General features: G+C 39.6%; 2 protein-coding genes across 3 annotated transcripts in view; both read left to right on the top strand.

Moving 5' to 3' along the window:
• The first annotated feature begins 494 nt into the window (after positions 1-494).
• LOC137103008 (uncharacterized) lies at positions 495-3,715 on the top strand. Its single transcript, XM_067482990.1, has 4 exons — positions 495-703; positions 1,743-2,018; positions 2,882-3,006; positions 3,101-3,715. Exons 1-4 carry the CDS (start codon positions 574-576, stop codon positions 3,533-3,535), a joined length of 966 nt encoding a protein of 321 aa, XP_067339091.1. The 5' UTR covers positions 495-573; the 3' UTR covers positions 3,536-3,715.
• A 908-nt stretch (positions 3,716-4,623) lies between these two features.
• Positions 4,624-15,454, top strand: part of pex7 (peroxisomal biogenesis factor 7) — a 36,809-nt gene continuing 25,978 nt past the window's right edge. Inside the window, exons 1-6 of one of the 2 annotated variants that reach the window (XM_067482082.1) lie at positions 4,624-4,788; positions 5,914-6,058; positions 6,162-6,219; positions 6,729-6,879; positions 6,986-7,063; positions 7,174-7,282. In XM_067482082.1, coding sequence (XP_067338183.1) covers positions 5,950-6,058; positions 6,162-6,219; positions 6,729-6,879; positions 6,986-7,063; positions 7,174-7,282 — 505 coding nt within the window. In that variant the 5' untranslated portion in view covers positions 4,624-4,788; positions 5,914-5,949. Of the gene's footprint in view, positions 4,789-5,910; positions 6,059-6,161; positions 6,220-6,728; positions 6,880-6,985; positions 7,064-7,173; positions 7,283-15,454 lie in introns of both variants that reach the window. The other variant, XM_067482081.1, reaches the window with a different exon arrangement.

Genomic DNA, 15,454 nt, shown 5'->3' with positions numbered 1-15,454 from the left:
TGTAGTTCAACTTGAGGGAAACTGAAGTAGTTCTTCTCCTTAGTTGTAGTTGTGGTAGCACTTTTTAAAGCATATACTTTTACATAAGAGTTGGTACTAGTGTTGGTAAGTCAAGTAAATCAATAAATACATTTCTATTTATAAATTGAATATTTTATTTTAATCTGAAATAGTCTTCAAGTGATTTGCAGGTCATTGTATTTAGAGGGTTTGAAGCTAGTTACATTTTACTCCACTGTCCGATTTCAATTTATGTAGGAATGTAAATTACTACAGTACATCTGTTTTTAGGAAGGTACTTTTATCGGCAAGTACTTATACTTAAAACAACAAAACAACAAAAAACAGGCAACAGTACATAAATAAAATACTACAATTACTTTACATGTGATTTCAAAACAACGTATTCAAATCACGTCTGACGCGCGCGGGAAGGAACCAATCGCGTGGATGTATCTTCACACCGGAAACGGAATCAGACGGATGTTTTTTTTTTTTTTTTTTTTTTTTAACTTCTTACTCCTGTCGCTGTATTGCACCACCACAGCTTCAGAAGTCTGTTTTCTTACAAAAATGGAATACAAATTGATCATGGCTGTATCCGGCTTCCCCAGCTTGTACGACACCACCTCTCTGACCTACCGAGACCTGAACATGAGGAGCGACGCTTGGAGGCAGGTCGCGGAGATCGTCGGTGTTCCCGGTGAGTCGCTCAAGTTTTCGTGCCGTTTGTGAAAGAAACAACTGGCGAAAACACGGTGAAACGCGTTCGTTACAGCAGCTACATATGGATGAGAAGCGCGGTTCAATCAGAGCCATTTATTTTTTTATTTTTAACAAATCCTTTGATGTTAGGATCAAAATAATATGAGTCCGTGACTTTATATGTTCCGACTCTCTGCGGACGAAAACATCAGTTCCTACTGAAAAATCCTTTAAATCCAGCTCACAGATATAAAGTTTAATTTGTAAAACGACTCATTACATAAGTGCTGGGTGCTGTAGTTTATAACAAATTGTGCTCTAACATAGGGAGTCCCAAGATAGCTAAATTTGTAAAGGCTTAATAACATCAATAATAAAATAAATAAAGTAAAAAGTTCATCCAGCCATTCATCAATGTCATTAGGGGTGTAATTAGGATTTATTGTTATATCATGTGTACTAACACTAAAAATGTTATTAAAAGCATATGATATAATAATACATGATTACGGTCCATCTTGTAATAAAATAGACAATGAGAAACATAATAATAATAACAATTTCATGCAGTTTGTGGATTCTACAATTTTACTCAAAGGGAAAATTGTAGCCAATGCAGTACTATAAATAGCCAAATACCACATACGTGGATGCAGATGCTCTAAATGCGAAAGACTCTTCTGTCTTTTCGCAAAGCGATTCCAGTCTTACAGTAAAAGCAGTCAATGTTGTGTTAACAGAGAAGGTTTTTCTATTTGTCTGTTGGTGTGAAAACAGTAGGGAGTTAAAAATGATGCAGAACTGTAACAAATTGTTTAAACTCAAATATTTTATTTTTGTCCCTAAAAGCATCGGAAAATGACGATGAATTTCCAACAGCTCAAAGTAATTTAATTTACTATGATGTACAACAAAGAAATGCAACAGATCCCCTAATTACACTTTTGTACATTTTGCACTTGATTCAAAAGAGATGTGGTTGTTGTCAGTTGAGTATTTGTTGCACATTGAAGTGAACATATTGTTTTCCTCATCAGAGTCGGAATGCAGGAGGAAGTGGAAGACGCTGAGGGACCAACACAGGAGGGAGAGACAGCGGGAGAAGGAAAGACGGGAGAGTGGAATAGGGCTCCTCAACTACAGACCGTGGAGATATTCAGCCATTTTGTCTTTTTTAAACCCGTTTATTGACGCCAGAGCTGCAGGAACCAATGGCTGGGCTCTGGACCTGCAGCCCTCCCAGATACATGCATCTGAGATGCTGGGCTGCAGCACAACCACGGAAACACGCAGCGATGATGATGAGACTTACGGTTTGTAGATAACATTGAGTCACATGTGTAAACATTTTGAATAAAAAGGTGGGTTAGGCAAAGTCTCGGGTTCACAATATCCCAGTTGTCAAGTGCAGTGTAGAATGCTGAATAATATGCCAGATTTTATTAAAGGAAAAATGGACAGATAATAAGACTATGGACATTTCTTTACAGTAAGCTGCAGTAAAAGATGAAAAACAAGGAAAATCAAATGATTTAATTTTTTAGCCTGACAGTCACACATCACAGAGATTTACTGCAACTGAATAAAGCAAAGAAAATAAGGCAATCTTCGCATTTTAAGCTCCACTAATCAAAATTGTTAATAAGAATAATTGGTCAAATTAGAAAGTCAAAAGTAAAATTTGTGTTCATGTTTTCTCCTCAAACTGGAACTGCAGAACGAAAGTTGAAAACGTGTGCACACTTGTGATAATACAAGCTGAAACAAACATACGGACTAATGCTTACCTTGATCTAATGTCTCTGTGCGTTGCTGTGGTTCACAAGGCAAAAATAAGTCTCACGGTGTATAACATTTAAATTCTTCAAACGCACATGAAGGTTGCAAGAAGGGATGGTGACAATTCTGGAACTAAGACTGAAACTGAATGACAGATCTGTGAATTTGAGCAGTCAGCAGGTTGGTTGTCCAAAGGAGCATAGGGTTGATAACTGTCTCATACCAAGCAAATTTTGCAGTTATGTTGGAATGAACAACAGTGTGGATAAAAACCAAGTATGTCCCTTAGTGCCCCCTGCCCCCCATCATGGGACCATGAAGAATTCTTCTCTCTGTGTGGTTCTGCTCGATTCCAGCTGTGGGATAAAAGGTTAATGTGTGGTATCTCTGTTTTTAGGAATCGCTGCGGCAGACGAAACGACAACTACGACATTGTCCTCATCCTTTCCAGATTTCGGGCAGCGGAAGCGACCGTCTCCTGCCAGTGGCGACATTGTCAGACTCAAAGAGGCAAAGACTGAGGTGATCTCAGACACTGCTGCTGTATGAAGGAACTGTTTGAGGTGATAGAGTGGTCAGTATTCTTATTTCAGCTTCTTCACACTCTCCCTCACAGCCCACGGATCAGCCGACGCCGCCTCCTGTCCTGCAACTGGACCTGCAGCCGTCCCTGCACCGTCAGGCTCACTGTAGCCCACCACCATCCAGCGCCACCTCCAGACTGAATCCCCTGAAAATGGAAGAGCAGGATATTATGGTGAGGGAAAGTCTAGACCAGACAGATGATGAGGACGAATGTGAGTTCGTGTCTCCTCGGTCGAGCAGAATTAGGGGGAGGGTGAGCGACGGCCTGCTGGAGGAGTACCTGAGGAGGATGGAGGCCAGGGAGGCTCACAGAGACCGGCACGTGGACCACAGAGATGACGTCACTCTGTTTCTGCTCAGCTTGGCTCCTGCCATGAGAAGACTCTGTACAGAAAAGCAGTCTTGGGTCAGAACCAAGATACAGCAGCTTCTACACGAGGCTGAGTTCGGTGCAACTCATTTTTAGTGAACCCCCAAATTTTTTATATTTAACATTTTTTATAAATACTGTATGGAACTCATTTAGTGGACTTGTATTTTAATTCATATAAAGAAAAAGTCATATTTTCCTTTTTATAAAACTTTAGCTGAGGTTCTCCTCACCATGGCCTCGATGCTGTTTTAAATAAAAATCTTGTCCATACAATTTTGTCTTTTTATATATGAATTATAGCTTCAAATGAAGTAAATGTGACAATAATCTATCTTAATATGTAGGTGAAGAAACACCTGAGGTGCTGACTGGTCAGACATATGACTGATGTGATGAGAAATACTATACAGTATCTATGCAAGATGTAATACTCAGAGAGTTCAAATATGTACGTTATTTATTGAATCAATCCTTGTATTTTTCTTCCCTGGTTCTACTTTGTCCAAGTTCGAAAATAATTTGGAAGTTGCTGGAATGTTTCTTGCACATACAATAACAGGCAAAAAACAGATGTAAAGCAGCAGGTGTCTTTGTACATTTTGAGTTGGCAGAACTCCATAAAAAGTAAAAGTTGCAGTACTTGCCTAAAAGATTTACATTATATATTCTTTGCACACACTAAACTACTTTACATCCAAAATTACCAGTACTCCAGTATGAAAACAATTTGTCCTGGTAAAGACGAACTTTTCTGAAGAAATCTAAAATGTTCAGGTGTCATTTGCAAAGAAAATCAAACAGCAGCAGGTAATGGTTGAGGTGATTATAACCACTTTATGCACCGACAGCTGCTTCAACCATAATATATGCGTCGGCATTTATCAGTGCATTAGTTTTTAACAATCTGCATCTGGACAGTAACTGAAACTGTTATATACAGAGAGTGTGTGTTATTTTCCTACTAAGTGTGATGGACATGAAGTAAAAATACTTAAAGTATGTATACATTTATGAATGGCGTAAAATGGAAGCATTTTTACTCCTATCTGCATTTTATATTATAGGCAATGACTTCCATGCTAAGGTAAAAATCGCCTACAACGAAAATCTCGCGAGATGTACAAAATCAAACGGGATTATTCCGGGTGAGCGGGTCAGCTGATCAAAACACGGAAGTAGTTGTGAAGCCGTCAGTGTGAAGAAGAGAGCAGCTGCTGCACCGCAGCTCAGTGGCTTCATTTCTGCATTTATGAAGCGGATTTCAAACATTTTCACGTTTTCATCTGAAGTGAAACTCTGAAGTTCGTTTTATATCCGTGTGTGGCCCGACACATCGTTATTTGCCGGTTAGCCCCGTTTTTAATGTTTCTATATTACTTTATTTTTGACGTCTGTAACTCACAGCCAGCTGTACAGTGTCATGATAAAGCATTTGAGAAACGTATTACTGGATTTAAAGGCATCAAGCGTGAAAATAAGAGGATGTAGTAGTTAGATTTTAATGACACACTTCTGTATACTTGTCAAGTCTGTACTATTTTACAGTGTAGCAGTATATTAACAGGAGTGTAAAGGCTTCAAAACACCATTAGATTTGTGAGAAAACTAGAACATAAAACCTCAGCATAAAGTTAAATTTGAAAACTAAACCAAAGCTTATTTGCACCTTTTTCTTTGTGGTCCTTCAAGTGACGTCTGTAATATGTAGCTACTGCTCTTTGCATAGACAGTTTCATTTTTGTAACAAAACAGGATTAAAAAAAAGGTTTTAAAAGTCCAAAACTCCAAGTTAAGCCTAGATAAATCTAGAAAAGTGACAAAAATTACTAACATGCAAAAAAGTGACCTGACACATTTTTTGACGTGTACATATGCCAGTTCCTTGGAACAAAACAGAACAATCTTTTTTTTTTCAATGTTTAACAAGTTTATACCGAGTTCATTTAAGTTTACAAAAAGTCTGAGAAAGACAAAAAGTTTTTGTTGGAATCATTTGAATTTGACTATTAGGATTTTAACTTAATGCAATATTTTGGATTTATTGTCCTACAGCCTTGAATCTAATGATGCTGATCTTGTTTTCTATTGTCTCATTACTATATGTGTGTTGAGAGGATCTCAGTATTTTCCTTATTAAAAAGTTGTCCAGCGTCCAATATTGTCCAATATTCAGCAGCAGAATTGAACTACAGCTTTATTTGTTTCTAATTGTAAATATACAGTGTTTTACCCAAGATACTCTTTTACAAGTGAAACTATACAAATTTTTTTTAAATACCTCTTGTTAATAGTATTTCATATATTTCATTATTTGTTCATTATTTGAAACCAGTAATCGCTATATGTATAGAAGCTAATTATTTGTGTGAAATCGTTTCCTTTTGCCACTTTCACACTTTGCTTTGCTGAACTTTAGTGACTTTCTTCCTTGACCTCCTCCAGTCTAACACAGTCCTTGGTTTTTCCAGCAGGTGGCCCAGCCAAGCTGCAGGTAGCTGCTGCTGATCATGGTGAAGGTGTTTCGAAGTCCGGCTCGTCATGGCTATGCAGTGGAAATGTCTCCATTCATCCCCAACAGAGTGGCCTGCGCCGCTGCCCAGTATTATGGGATAGCTGGTCAGTACATTACAGTCATGAAGGTTCTCGTTGTATAATCAAGATAATATGTCAATATCTGAGAAATGTGTATGATTAATGGTAAACTCCAAAATGTTTGTAGGCTGTGGAACACTGTTGGTCCTGGATGAGACAGAAACAGATATTTCTTTATTGAGAAGGTACTTTGATTTTTTTTTTCCAGTCCAGTGTTTACATTGTTTGCATTTTTGTTTATTTTAAAGATTAATTGAACTTGGAATTTACTCGAGTTTTACTCGACTGGTTTTTAAACACCGTCTTCACATTTTGCAGTAGTGGAGTGTAATTAAATATAGTTACTCTGAACAAGTAAGTCTTTGAAGTAATTGTAATTGGTTTGAGTGTTTTCTTTGAATGCTAATTTATACTCGTACTCCACTACATTTCAGAGACAGATATTTTCTAAAGCTTTGGTAATAAAAAATAAACACATTATTTTATCATCAAATAATCATTAGTTGCAGTCATGTATTGTATGAAATAGGTAAAATTAGCTCCAACAACAGCAAAATGTTGCTCACAGACAAATGTGTCAATAATTATCAGATCATGATCTGTAAAACAGCCACAGTCCCAGGAGTTTTTTTTACTTCACTCTAAAGGAGCGAAATACTGAGTCAGTGTACTGATGTGTGTGTTTGTGTGTCAGCTGGGACTGGGGTGATGGTCTGTTCGATGTCACGTGGAGTGAAGCCAACGAGCACGTGTTGGTGGCTGCCGGTGGAGACGGCAGCCTGCAGCTGTGGGACACAGCCAATCCCAGCGCTCCGCTGAGGGTGGCCCGAGAACACACACAGGAGGTAACACACACTTATACCAACAGCAGGGTCAAATATTTAAGTCTGTGTTTAGGATGCAGAATTGTGACTTTTGAACTTGTGGCTTGGTGTGTGTGTGTGTGTGAAGGTGTATTCTGTCAACTGGAGTCAGACGAGAGGAGAGAACCTCATCGTCTCTGGATCCTGGGATCAGACGATTAAAGTGGTGAGTGTTTCTTTGGCTGTTGTGTTTTCTTCTTCTTTCTCTTCCGCTCTTAGTTTCTGTCTTTTCCTTCGTCTGACAGTTTTTTTATGTGTCTGTGTGTTTTCCTCCAGTGGGACTCTGCTCTCAGCCATTCTCTCACCACACTCAGGGGTCATGAAGGGGTCATCTATAGCACTACTTGGTCACCCCACATCCCAGGGTGCTTAGCTTCTGCCTCCGGTGAGTTCATGCGAAAACAGAGGCTGTAGATTTGTCGTTATGTGATGAAAACCGTGAAATCTAGGGAAGGAAAAATAAAGAAAGTGAGAATAAAAAGTAAAGTATTAAAACATAGAAGTGAATTCTTGTGTGGTGCAGATTACATTTGTATTTATTTGCTTTATATTTAATTTAAGGATGAAACCTTTGAGCTGAATCATCACATTTTTCAAGGGGTTTTCAGCAGCGGTGGATGAAGTGTTCAGATATATTACAACACCACAATGGAAAAGTAGTTTATTACAAATCCTGCATTCAAAACTTTTAAGTATTGTCAAAAACATTAAATTGAAGTATTTAAACTAAAAGAGCTCACTATGCAGAAAAATGTGGAAAACTTACAATTGTTGACAAAATCTGCCCAATAATAAATAATTACAATGACCTTTTTAAATCGTAATATTTAGTAAGGAATTCAACATTGACCTCAGCGTTGATTTAGATTTACTCTAGTCAGTTTGATGTCTTCTGTGATTTATCTACTCTCACCACAAGGTGGAAGTGTTGTAGTGTTATTGCTGTGTCCTCTGCTGCGTATGTGTGTGTGGGTCCGTTCATTGTCAGACCACACTGCAGGGATTCTAAATCCCTGTTTATTGCAGAAACAGCCTTTTCATGTTGTTTTAATTATGTATTTTCAGTTGAAAGAGGATGTTGGAGACTGTATGTATCATATGTAGTTTCTGCAGCAGGCGACTACAAGCAACGCGTTTTAGTCTTATGAGCCGTCTTAGTAAAAATGACACCACGTAGGTTGTGTACATATAGTCAGAATATGGTGAAGGTTGCTTTTTCCAGCAATATTATATGACGGTCTTAAGCTCAAAGCGGCTGGTGGAGTCGTACTGTAGTGCATTATGTTAAGAGCTGTTCCTAATGTTTTGTCTAATTATAATAATCATTTTAATAATAATAACCACCACTATGACCTTTGTGTAATAAACACAAAGTTTAGACTTAGATTGCATTAGACTGTACAGGTTTACCTAATGAAATACCTAGAAATCCTCACTATTACTCACTGGCCCTCTGTCCTCCTCTTTGCTCTCTGTGGAGAATCTCTTTCTCACTGCTGAGCAGGTACAACTGGCAGAGGGAGGGGCTGCTTGGGAGTGGGGGAACTGTTATTGGACATTATTGTACACGCAGTTCTTGTTATAGCATGTTTATGGTTATTAGCAAACTAGCTTTATACGTTAACACGTGGAGACGGTGGAGAAAGCTGAAATGATCACTTCTCGGTAAGAGGTGTGAGTTTTCGCTGTTTAAACAGCCGCTCGTCGTGCAGCTCTGTGGTCTGTGGAAAAAAATAACCATCCAAATGTTGTTTCAGTCTCCCGGCCACATAGTAAAGCATTAAAACCCTCTGCAGTCAACTGGCTGGTGCTTATGATGCAGCTCATCATCCTGCTCTTGATCGAGGAGGTGAGTTTAAGAATCAGCTTCATTCAGAAGACTGCGGAGTCAGTTAGTTCCCAGAGGGAGAGGTGAGATTATCTTATGTATTTGTGTTTGAACGGCGGCTAACTTTATCACGTGGGTGAAGCTGTGCTCCTCTCGTCAGCTCTCTGATCAGACCCAGCTGGAGTCAGATTGGCTAAAACGAGCTGCCTGATGAGTTTGGGTTAATTGGTTTGTGAGAGCGGGCGGAAATCTCTGATGAGATTTTACAACCAGGAAGACGTAAAGTTCCTGTTGCTCATGGGAGTTATTTTGGGTTTAAGGTTCAATTTTTCTATTCACTCAAACCAGACTGCACAGCTGCCTTTTAATTGGCAGCAGTAAAAGTATCTGAACTAGCTGTTTGTACCCATGGATGTACAGACAGCTGTCAGTGGTTTACAGGGAGGGAAAAAATGTGCAGATTATAATGAGGAACTATAGAAACAGCTCAGACACTACTTTTCTGAATCTTGAATATTTCTGTTTTATACAACCAGCAGTCCAAAGTTCAGCTCAGGTGATTTTTAAAGTTTTTGGAAGTGTGAAGAATCAACTGCTGATTACTTTTTATTTTAGCAGCTTTAGTGTGTTTTACACGGTTTAATCCCTCAGATTGAAAATGAAACTGTTTTAAATCTAAACAAACATTTACCAAATAAAATCCAGATTAACTCAACACACCTGTTTTAAAAATGTCATCTTGTATCCCAACTGTCACTGTCATGAATAAATAAAGATTAATTTGAAATTCAGTTTCAGTGCAGGATTCAGAGGTAAAGTGGCGTTTGCTGACGTTCGGGGCTTGTTAGATCGGTGAGCACACTGGGCTCAGATCAGATAAGTGCAGCTCTGGAGCTCTGCAGCTAAATGATTTACTGAGCACTGACCTCCATAATAAAACCACCACTGTGGATGTGGACTGACTGTGTGCTGAGCTGTTACAGCTGCTTTCCTTCAATGTTAACATCTGATCTGATAAACCACCTGCCAGCAGCTCGTGCAGACACTGCCGCACCACCGACACATGGACACAGTCAACGATCTCAAATTCTTTATCTCTAATAATGTAAAGATCGGTCAAAAGCACGTGTTGTCCTACTGTAACTGTGTTTAATGCATCTTGGGTTTTTTTTACAGAGAGCAGCGAGTCATGAATCAATCAAGTTGTTTTGGCCCAGATCCTGCTTTGAATCACTTTGATTTTGAGTGTGTGCCAATACCAAATCTGTTCCAGTAAATCTATTTATTGGAATGACACAGCTGCCTACAGCCCACTCTCAGAACTAAGTCATGTCATTATAAATGTTTGTGCCAGAAAAGCTTTAGAGAAGTAATTGGATAAAATGCTGCATGAGATACAGTATGAAGTTTGGATTTAACTGTGTGATTTAGCCTTTTACATCGGACACACCTGATTTGTCACAAGCTGTTGAAATTAAAACATCTTGACTGAGATTTGAAGAAAAGTGCAAATTGCAGGTAACAACCACTTTTAATTAGAATGTGAAAAAGAAATAGAAACTACATTTTCAGAACTATATCTATATACACACTACAGTGACAGTTTGTGAGGAGTTGCTCAGGAAGTTTGATTTGTCTGTGCGGTCAAGCTACGTTTTTACAACATGAAATACTGTATATGCACCGAAGAATCTATCTCTGCTTAAGAGGAGGTAGCTTTGCATCACTTGACAAACCTACAGTCCAGTAATGAAATGGTCCATGAAATCTCTAAATGATTATTTTGTGTTTAATTCCATCAAAGGCATAAAAACAGCTACGCTAATTAAATGAAAAGTGCTTGCAAAAGAATGAAAAATTAGGATTAAAACATTAAAACAAACTAATAACATGACTGCTGCACTGATGGGATGTTTAGCTTTGAATCTGATATATCAGACTAAACGTTACGTTCCAGTTTGTTGGCCCATAAATTTAAAACAAAGTTTTAAATAGAAAGGTGTTAAATTTATTTTGATGTCATTCAGCTTTTAGCAATTATTATGAAAGTAGCACAATTATACATTGTCTTTAATAACTTCTTGTCTTTCATAACTGGCAAGATTGGCAGGAATATTCTGCTGTATATGCCATCAGCATAAACAGCCTGTTAGGAGAAGAACATCTAAGATGGCTTTAACTGAGGCTCCCAAATCTTCTAGGGGAAACACTGGTCAGGGTATAGAGGATCAGGGAAATCTGGATTCCTGTGCCATGTATACACATAACCAGGTTTCTAATTGGCTTTCACCAACTCTGCATGTGCTCAACTATGGCTCCAGACAGAAACATGCAGCTCATTTTTCAAACAATGTCCACCTACAATTTATTTAACACAAAGTGCTTTGTAGAAGTGTAAATAAGTCACTTTCCCTGCAGACTTTTAAAATTCTGACTGTTGTGATTCAGCTCCATGTGTTTTTTTCCTCTGTCTTTCCCTGAGCTGTCATTCTGCTGTGACACGAACACACACATACACGCAGAGAGTGAGAGGGAGAAAAGTCAGAAAGCAGCGTATTCCCTCGTTATTCCACAGTAAGCCCGAGGTGGAGGATTGAAACCGAAGTGTGGAGGTGTGTTGGTGTTTGAAAACATAACGGCTGTGGAACCATCAGAAAACCAATTGATTTCTCAGAATTTCGTTTTTGGAATTCGAACCTGCGGCCTTCTGGTTCCCAACCCAGTGCTCTACCACTGAGCGACCAACCCCCCCCCCCCTCTTTACAACGTAAAGTAAAAAAGTACAAAGGGAGTGTAGTGGATGTAGGACAGGCAGTGAAATTGTGGCACAGCAGTAACAAGACCGGTTCTCAGATCCCTTTGTACAGACCCTGTGTGGTGTTAGCATGGTGGGGGTCTCGTTGGCATGGTGGGTCACCATGCTTGTACCAGTGAAGAGGAAACGCCACCAATTTATGAGCACGGCTGTTTACATGACACTGAAGAAAACACCTGGTTACTTAATTTCACACCGGTGACACAAAGTGGAAACGGTCGCCGCTGTGATTGTGTTTGTGTGCTGAGAGGAATTTAGTGTAGTTTTAGAACATCTTCAAATAATAACACTTGTGTGTAACCTACACACAGCTTCAGACAAATAACGTCGTTTATTTTAACCACATTTTCTTTGTTATTCATTTGTTAAACTTTTAATTAGTGTCAAGCTTTAAATGTGTAACTGAGCCTGAACTGTCTTTCCATCCCCCAGCAGTAGTGCTGTGTGTGTGTGTGTGTGTGTGTGTGTGTGTGTGTGTGTGTGAGATCAGAACGTGCTCACCAGCTAAATGATGTTTGTACAGGACACAGAGACACACACAATCCTGTTAATCATGTGTGTGTGTTTGTTCCTGGTACCTGGTAGCGTCTGCTTAAATAACTGATAGCAGGTACGTCACACACAAAGGTTCACTGTTCACACGCACACACGCAAATACACATTGTCATATTTGTGTTATGATTCGCTTCAGTGAGCTTTGGCTGTGTGTGAGTGTTGTGGCCTGAGGGAAACTTTAGCACAGCATGTGTTCTAACCCTCCTCTCTCTGCAACAAACACCAGGGTTTATGGAGGAAGCACCCTGACAAAATGGCTTTGTGGGAAAGATGTGTCCACTTTAAAATGCTCTTTAAAGTAAACACGTCTTTTATCCAAACGCTTTGGAAAAGTGTCTTGTATCCGATCACTGGATTTGAAAGTTATTATTTATTGATTATTTCTTCCTTTCATTCTTTCTCTTTTCTGAATTGTAACCACCGGAAGCTTTATATGCTTTGTGTGATATGGGATCAGCCATATCGATGGTGTGACATCATAAAAAAACTATTTAATTTATTTGTTCGTGGCCAAATTATTTAAATCTGTGCTAAGTTCCCAACAAAAGGAGGATTGTTGTTGTTGTTCTTGTTGTTGTTGTTGTTGTTGTAGACAAAGCCTCAGGTCAGTTGAACTGGTTGAGTGTGAAATTCTTATTTTCCTGTGCATTGATGACTTTGTTGTAGTTTTACTGCTTTGTTCTGAAGTCACAGTTATTATCTTGGTGATTCCATTAGACAAATCATTGGTTGGTCAACATTGGTTTATAGTGAGTAGTTATTTAAACGTAAACCGTGATCTTTCCCTAAACCTCACCAGGTGATTTTGGGCCTAAATGTGCTATGCTGCCATGTCATGCTGCCACCTGTCTGATACCAGTCACAATCATTTCTGACCATTTGAGTTTCAAGTGTCAGTGGATGCTGTTGACCAGAACCTGCTAATTTGGCAACAGAGTCTTTGTGGTGAGTCAACCAGCGTGGTAAACTAGCTAATTTCTCTCCAAAACCACTGCAGAAGAGTGATCACATTGTTCACCTGCTCGTGTTTTCATCACGACCCCCGTCTCTGTAGAGACCCTGTGCTGCAGGCCTGATCTGAGCGGAATCTTTAAGCTGTGATCATTTTCATTCACTGTCCAGAGTCGTTTCACTTCAGATAGAGGTGAGGTGAGAAGTGCAACCTGTTTTACTGTACACTACAATTCAGTTTGGGTTTTTCTTGTGTTGGACAGTGTTTCTTCCCCCACTAAGTGAAGCTTGAAGCTAGTGTCAGTGTTTGCTGAATGTGTCTGTACAGAGAGTAAGGAACAGCCAAGTCAACCAAAATAACAGTTCAGTTCAGTTTCATAGCAAAGACCGACACTTTTTGTTGTTGTGAAGATCTTGTATGCTGAACATGGATGTATGGATGGATCTCAGTGCTGTAGTTTAGTAACCACTATGTGATCTGAAAAGGAAAATAACCTTGTACCGGTTCCCTGTAAAGGACAGAAGTAAAAAAAAACTCTGCTCATTCAGACCTTCCCAGATAAAGTTAGAAATAAATCTTCCTGGCTGTGGCTGTGCCGTAGCTCACTTTGGCTTCGTGATGCATCGATGGTCTGTTTAAACTGCGGTCGCTGAACTTTGTCACCCTGCAGGAATTTACTTCAGTCTCGAGTGAAGACTGTGGTCAGAAGAAATAGGGAAACAAATGTGTTGGGGGCCAAACACTGAATGAATCCGTATGTATTTCTTACACAAGGTCATCAGCTCACAACTGCACAGTGGCTTTGCTGACGTGCCATTTTAAAATCAACACAAGGAAATTCCTGCGAATTTGCCACAGACCAGCACGACGCTCTTTACTTTACCTGTTTGTGCAGATGCATTAAGAAGTTACATCAGATCCACTTTGAGTCATCGTCTGGTTCTGTCGGCTCCTGGGTGAAGATGTGCATGTTAACCTAAAAAAAAAAATAGTTGATTTTATTCTAAACACAAATCCTTTGGTTTTAATCGTCAAAGTTGAGCTGTTTTCCATGAGAACATGTTAAAAACATTCAGTCACAGGAGAGAAACTACATCACACAGTAGTTTTTTTTCACTGTAGCTGCGAACCCACATGTGTCTGAACGCTTTCTGTTATTCTCGAGGGTTTTATGGATGGATGATAATGAGTTGTTAAACAGGACTAGCTGGAATTAGTGTGCGGTGGAGAATTGCTGCCTTATCTCCCTGTGGAGGCTTCCCCTCTGGTTACCAGGAGAGGCTACAGTAAGAAAGGAAGAGATGAAGGAGAAGCAGGGGGCAGATGACGTCTCATCGTGATACACTTATCGGGGTTTCCCATGCTCCTCATATCGGCCTTCTCCTTCCTGCTCTCTATCCCCTCAGTTCGCTTCAGTGCCACACAAGATTCCCACCTCCAGCATCAGCAGGAGATGAGAACTGCCTTTCGGTCTGGCCTCCATATCTCCTCCTGTGTTGTTTGTGGTGCAGCCAGTGTTTCTCTGAGCTCTGCAACAAATCAGAGCTTCACTAAACTGCAGCAGAACTCCTTCCTGTCCAGTAGTTTTGTTATTTAACCACAGCTTCTTAGTCCCTGTGTGTGTGTTTTGGGTAGGAACAGGGCAGGAAAGTGTGGTTATAAGAGAGCTGTTATGTAAGACGGGCAAGTTTTATTGTGGGGAAAAAACCCTCTGTTACGGTTTGGTGATGATTGTCACGTATTTAAACAGTGCCACACGTTGGAAGTAACTGTAGCTTCATGTGCTGCACTTAGGGACAACTTAAAGGATTTGTGCTTGAGTTGTCCTTTTGCTGCAACTTCATACTTTGACTAAACTATTTCAGAGGCAAATATTTAACTTTCAGTTTATGTAACTTCAGTTACTACTAACGCATAATCTCATAATCGTATTAATGTAAGGACAAGTTCTGTATATTAACATTACCTCAAAAACATTCTGTAAATATACATTGTACACAGATATTCTATGTATCTGTATATTTGTCTAATGCGTGAATTTGTGGAGCTTGTTCTTGCCTTTTTTTCCGTGCGTGGCTGCAGTGAAAAGTGATCTCGCATAAAAGAAGCGTGACGTCTTTATGTGTAATTCCTCTGGTCGTTTGTGGCCCACAACACGTCTGCCCTGCCAACTGCTCCCTGCTGGAACACAATGCAGCTGCGCGCCCATTTGTTTTCAAACCTGTGATACAGTCCCCGTGGTGGTGGGATTATAGATAAGCTTCAGAGGTGGCTGATCTCTGCTTCATCAGCCAGTGAAAACAATCATGTTAATCTGTGTGCGTGCAGCTCTCTGGCTTCTTATTTCAACCCTTTTTGCTACAGTCACCCACACGTTCGCTGTGATCACATTCAGCCTCAACTCTGG

The sequence above is a fragment of the Channa argus genome, chromosome 17 (genome assembly GCF_033026475.1).
Source record: "Channa argus isolate prfri chromosome 17, Channa argus male v1.0, whole genome shotgun sequence".
Lineage (NCBI taxonomy): Eukaryota > Metazoa > Chordata > Actinopteri > Anabantiformes > Channidae > Channa > Channa argus.
The sequence above is the reverse complement of the archived record's forward strand: the minus strand, read 5'-3'. Positions and strand labels throughout refer to the sequence as shown.

Excerpts from the sequence above, each read along its gene's own strand:
- LOC137103008 (XM_067482990.1), top strand. The coding sequence starts at position 574 with ATGGAATACAAATTGATCATGGCTGTATCCGGCTTCCCCAGCTTGTAC. Across the intron at positions 704-1,742 it reads GGAGATCGTCGGTGTTCCCG|AGTCGGAATGCAGGAGGAAG; the intron begins GTGAGTCGCTCA and ends TTTCCTCATCAG. Across the intron at positions 2,019-2,881 it reads CGATGATGATGAGACTTACG|GAATCGCTGCGGCAGACGAA; the intron begins GTTTGTAGATAA and ends CTCTGTTTTTAG.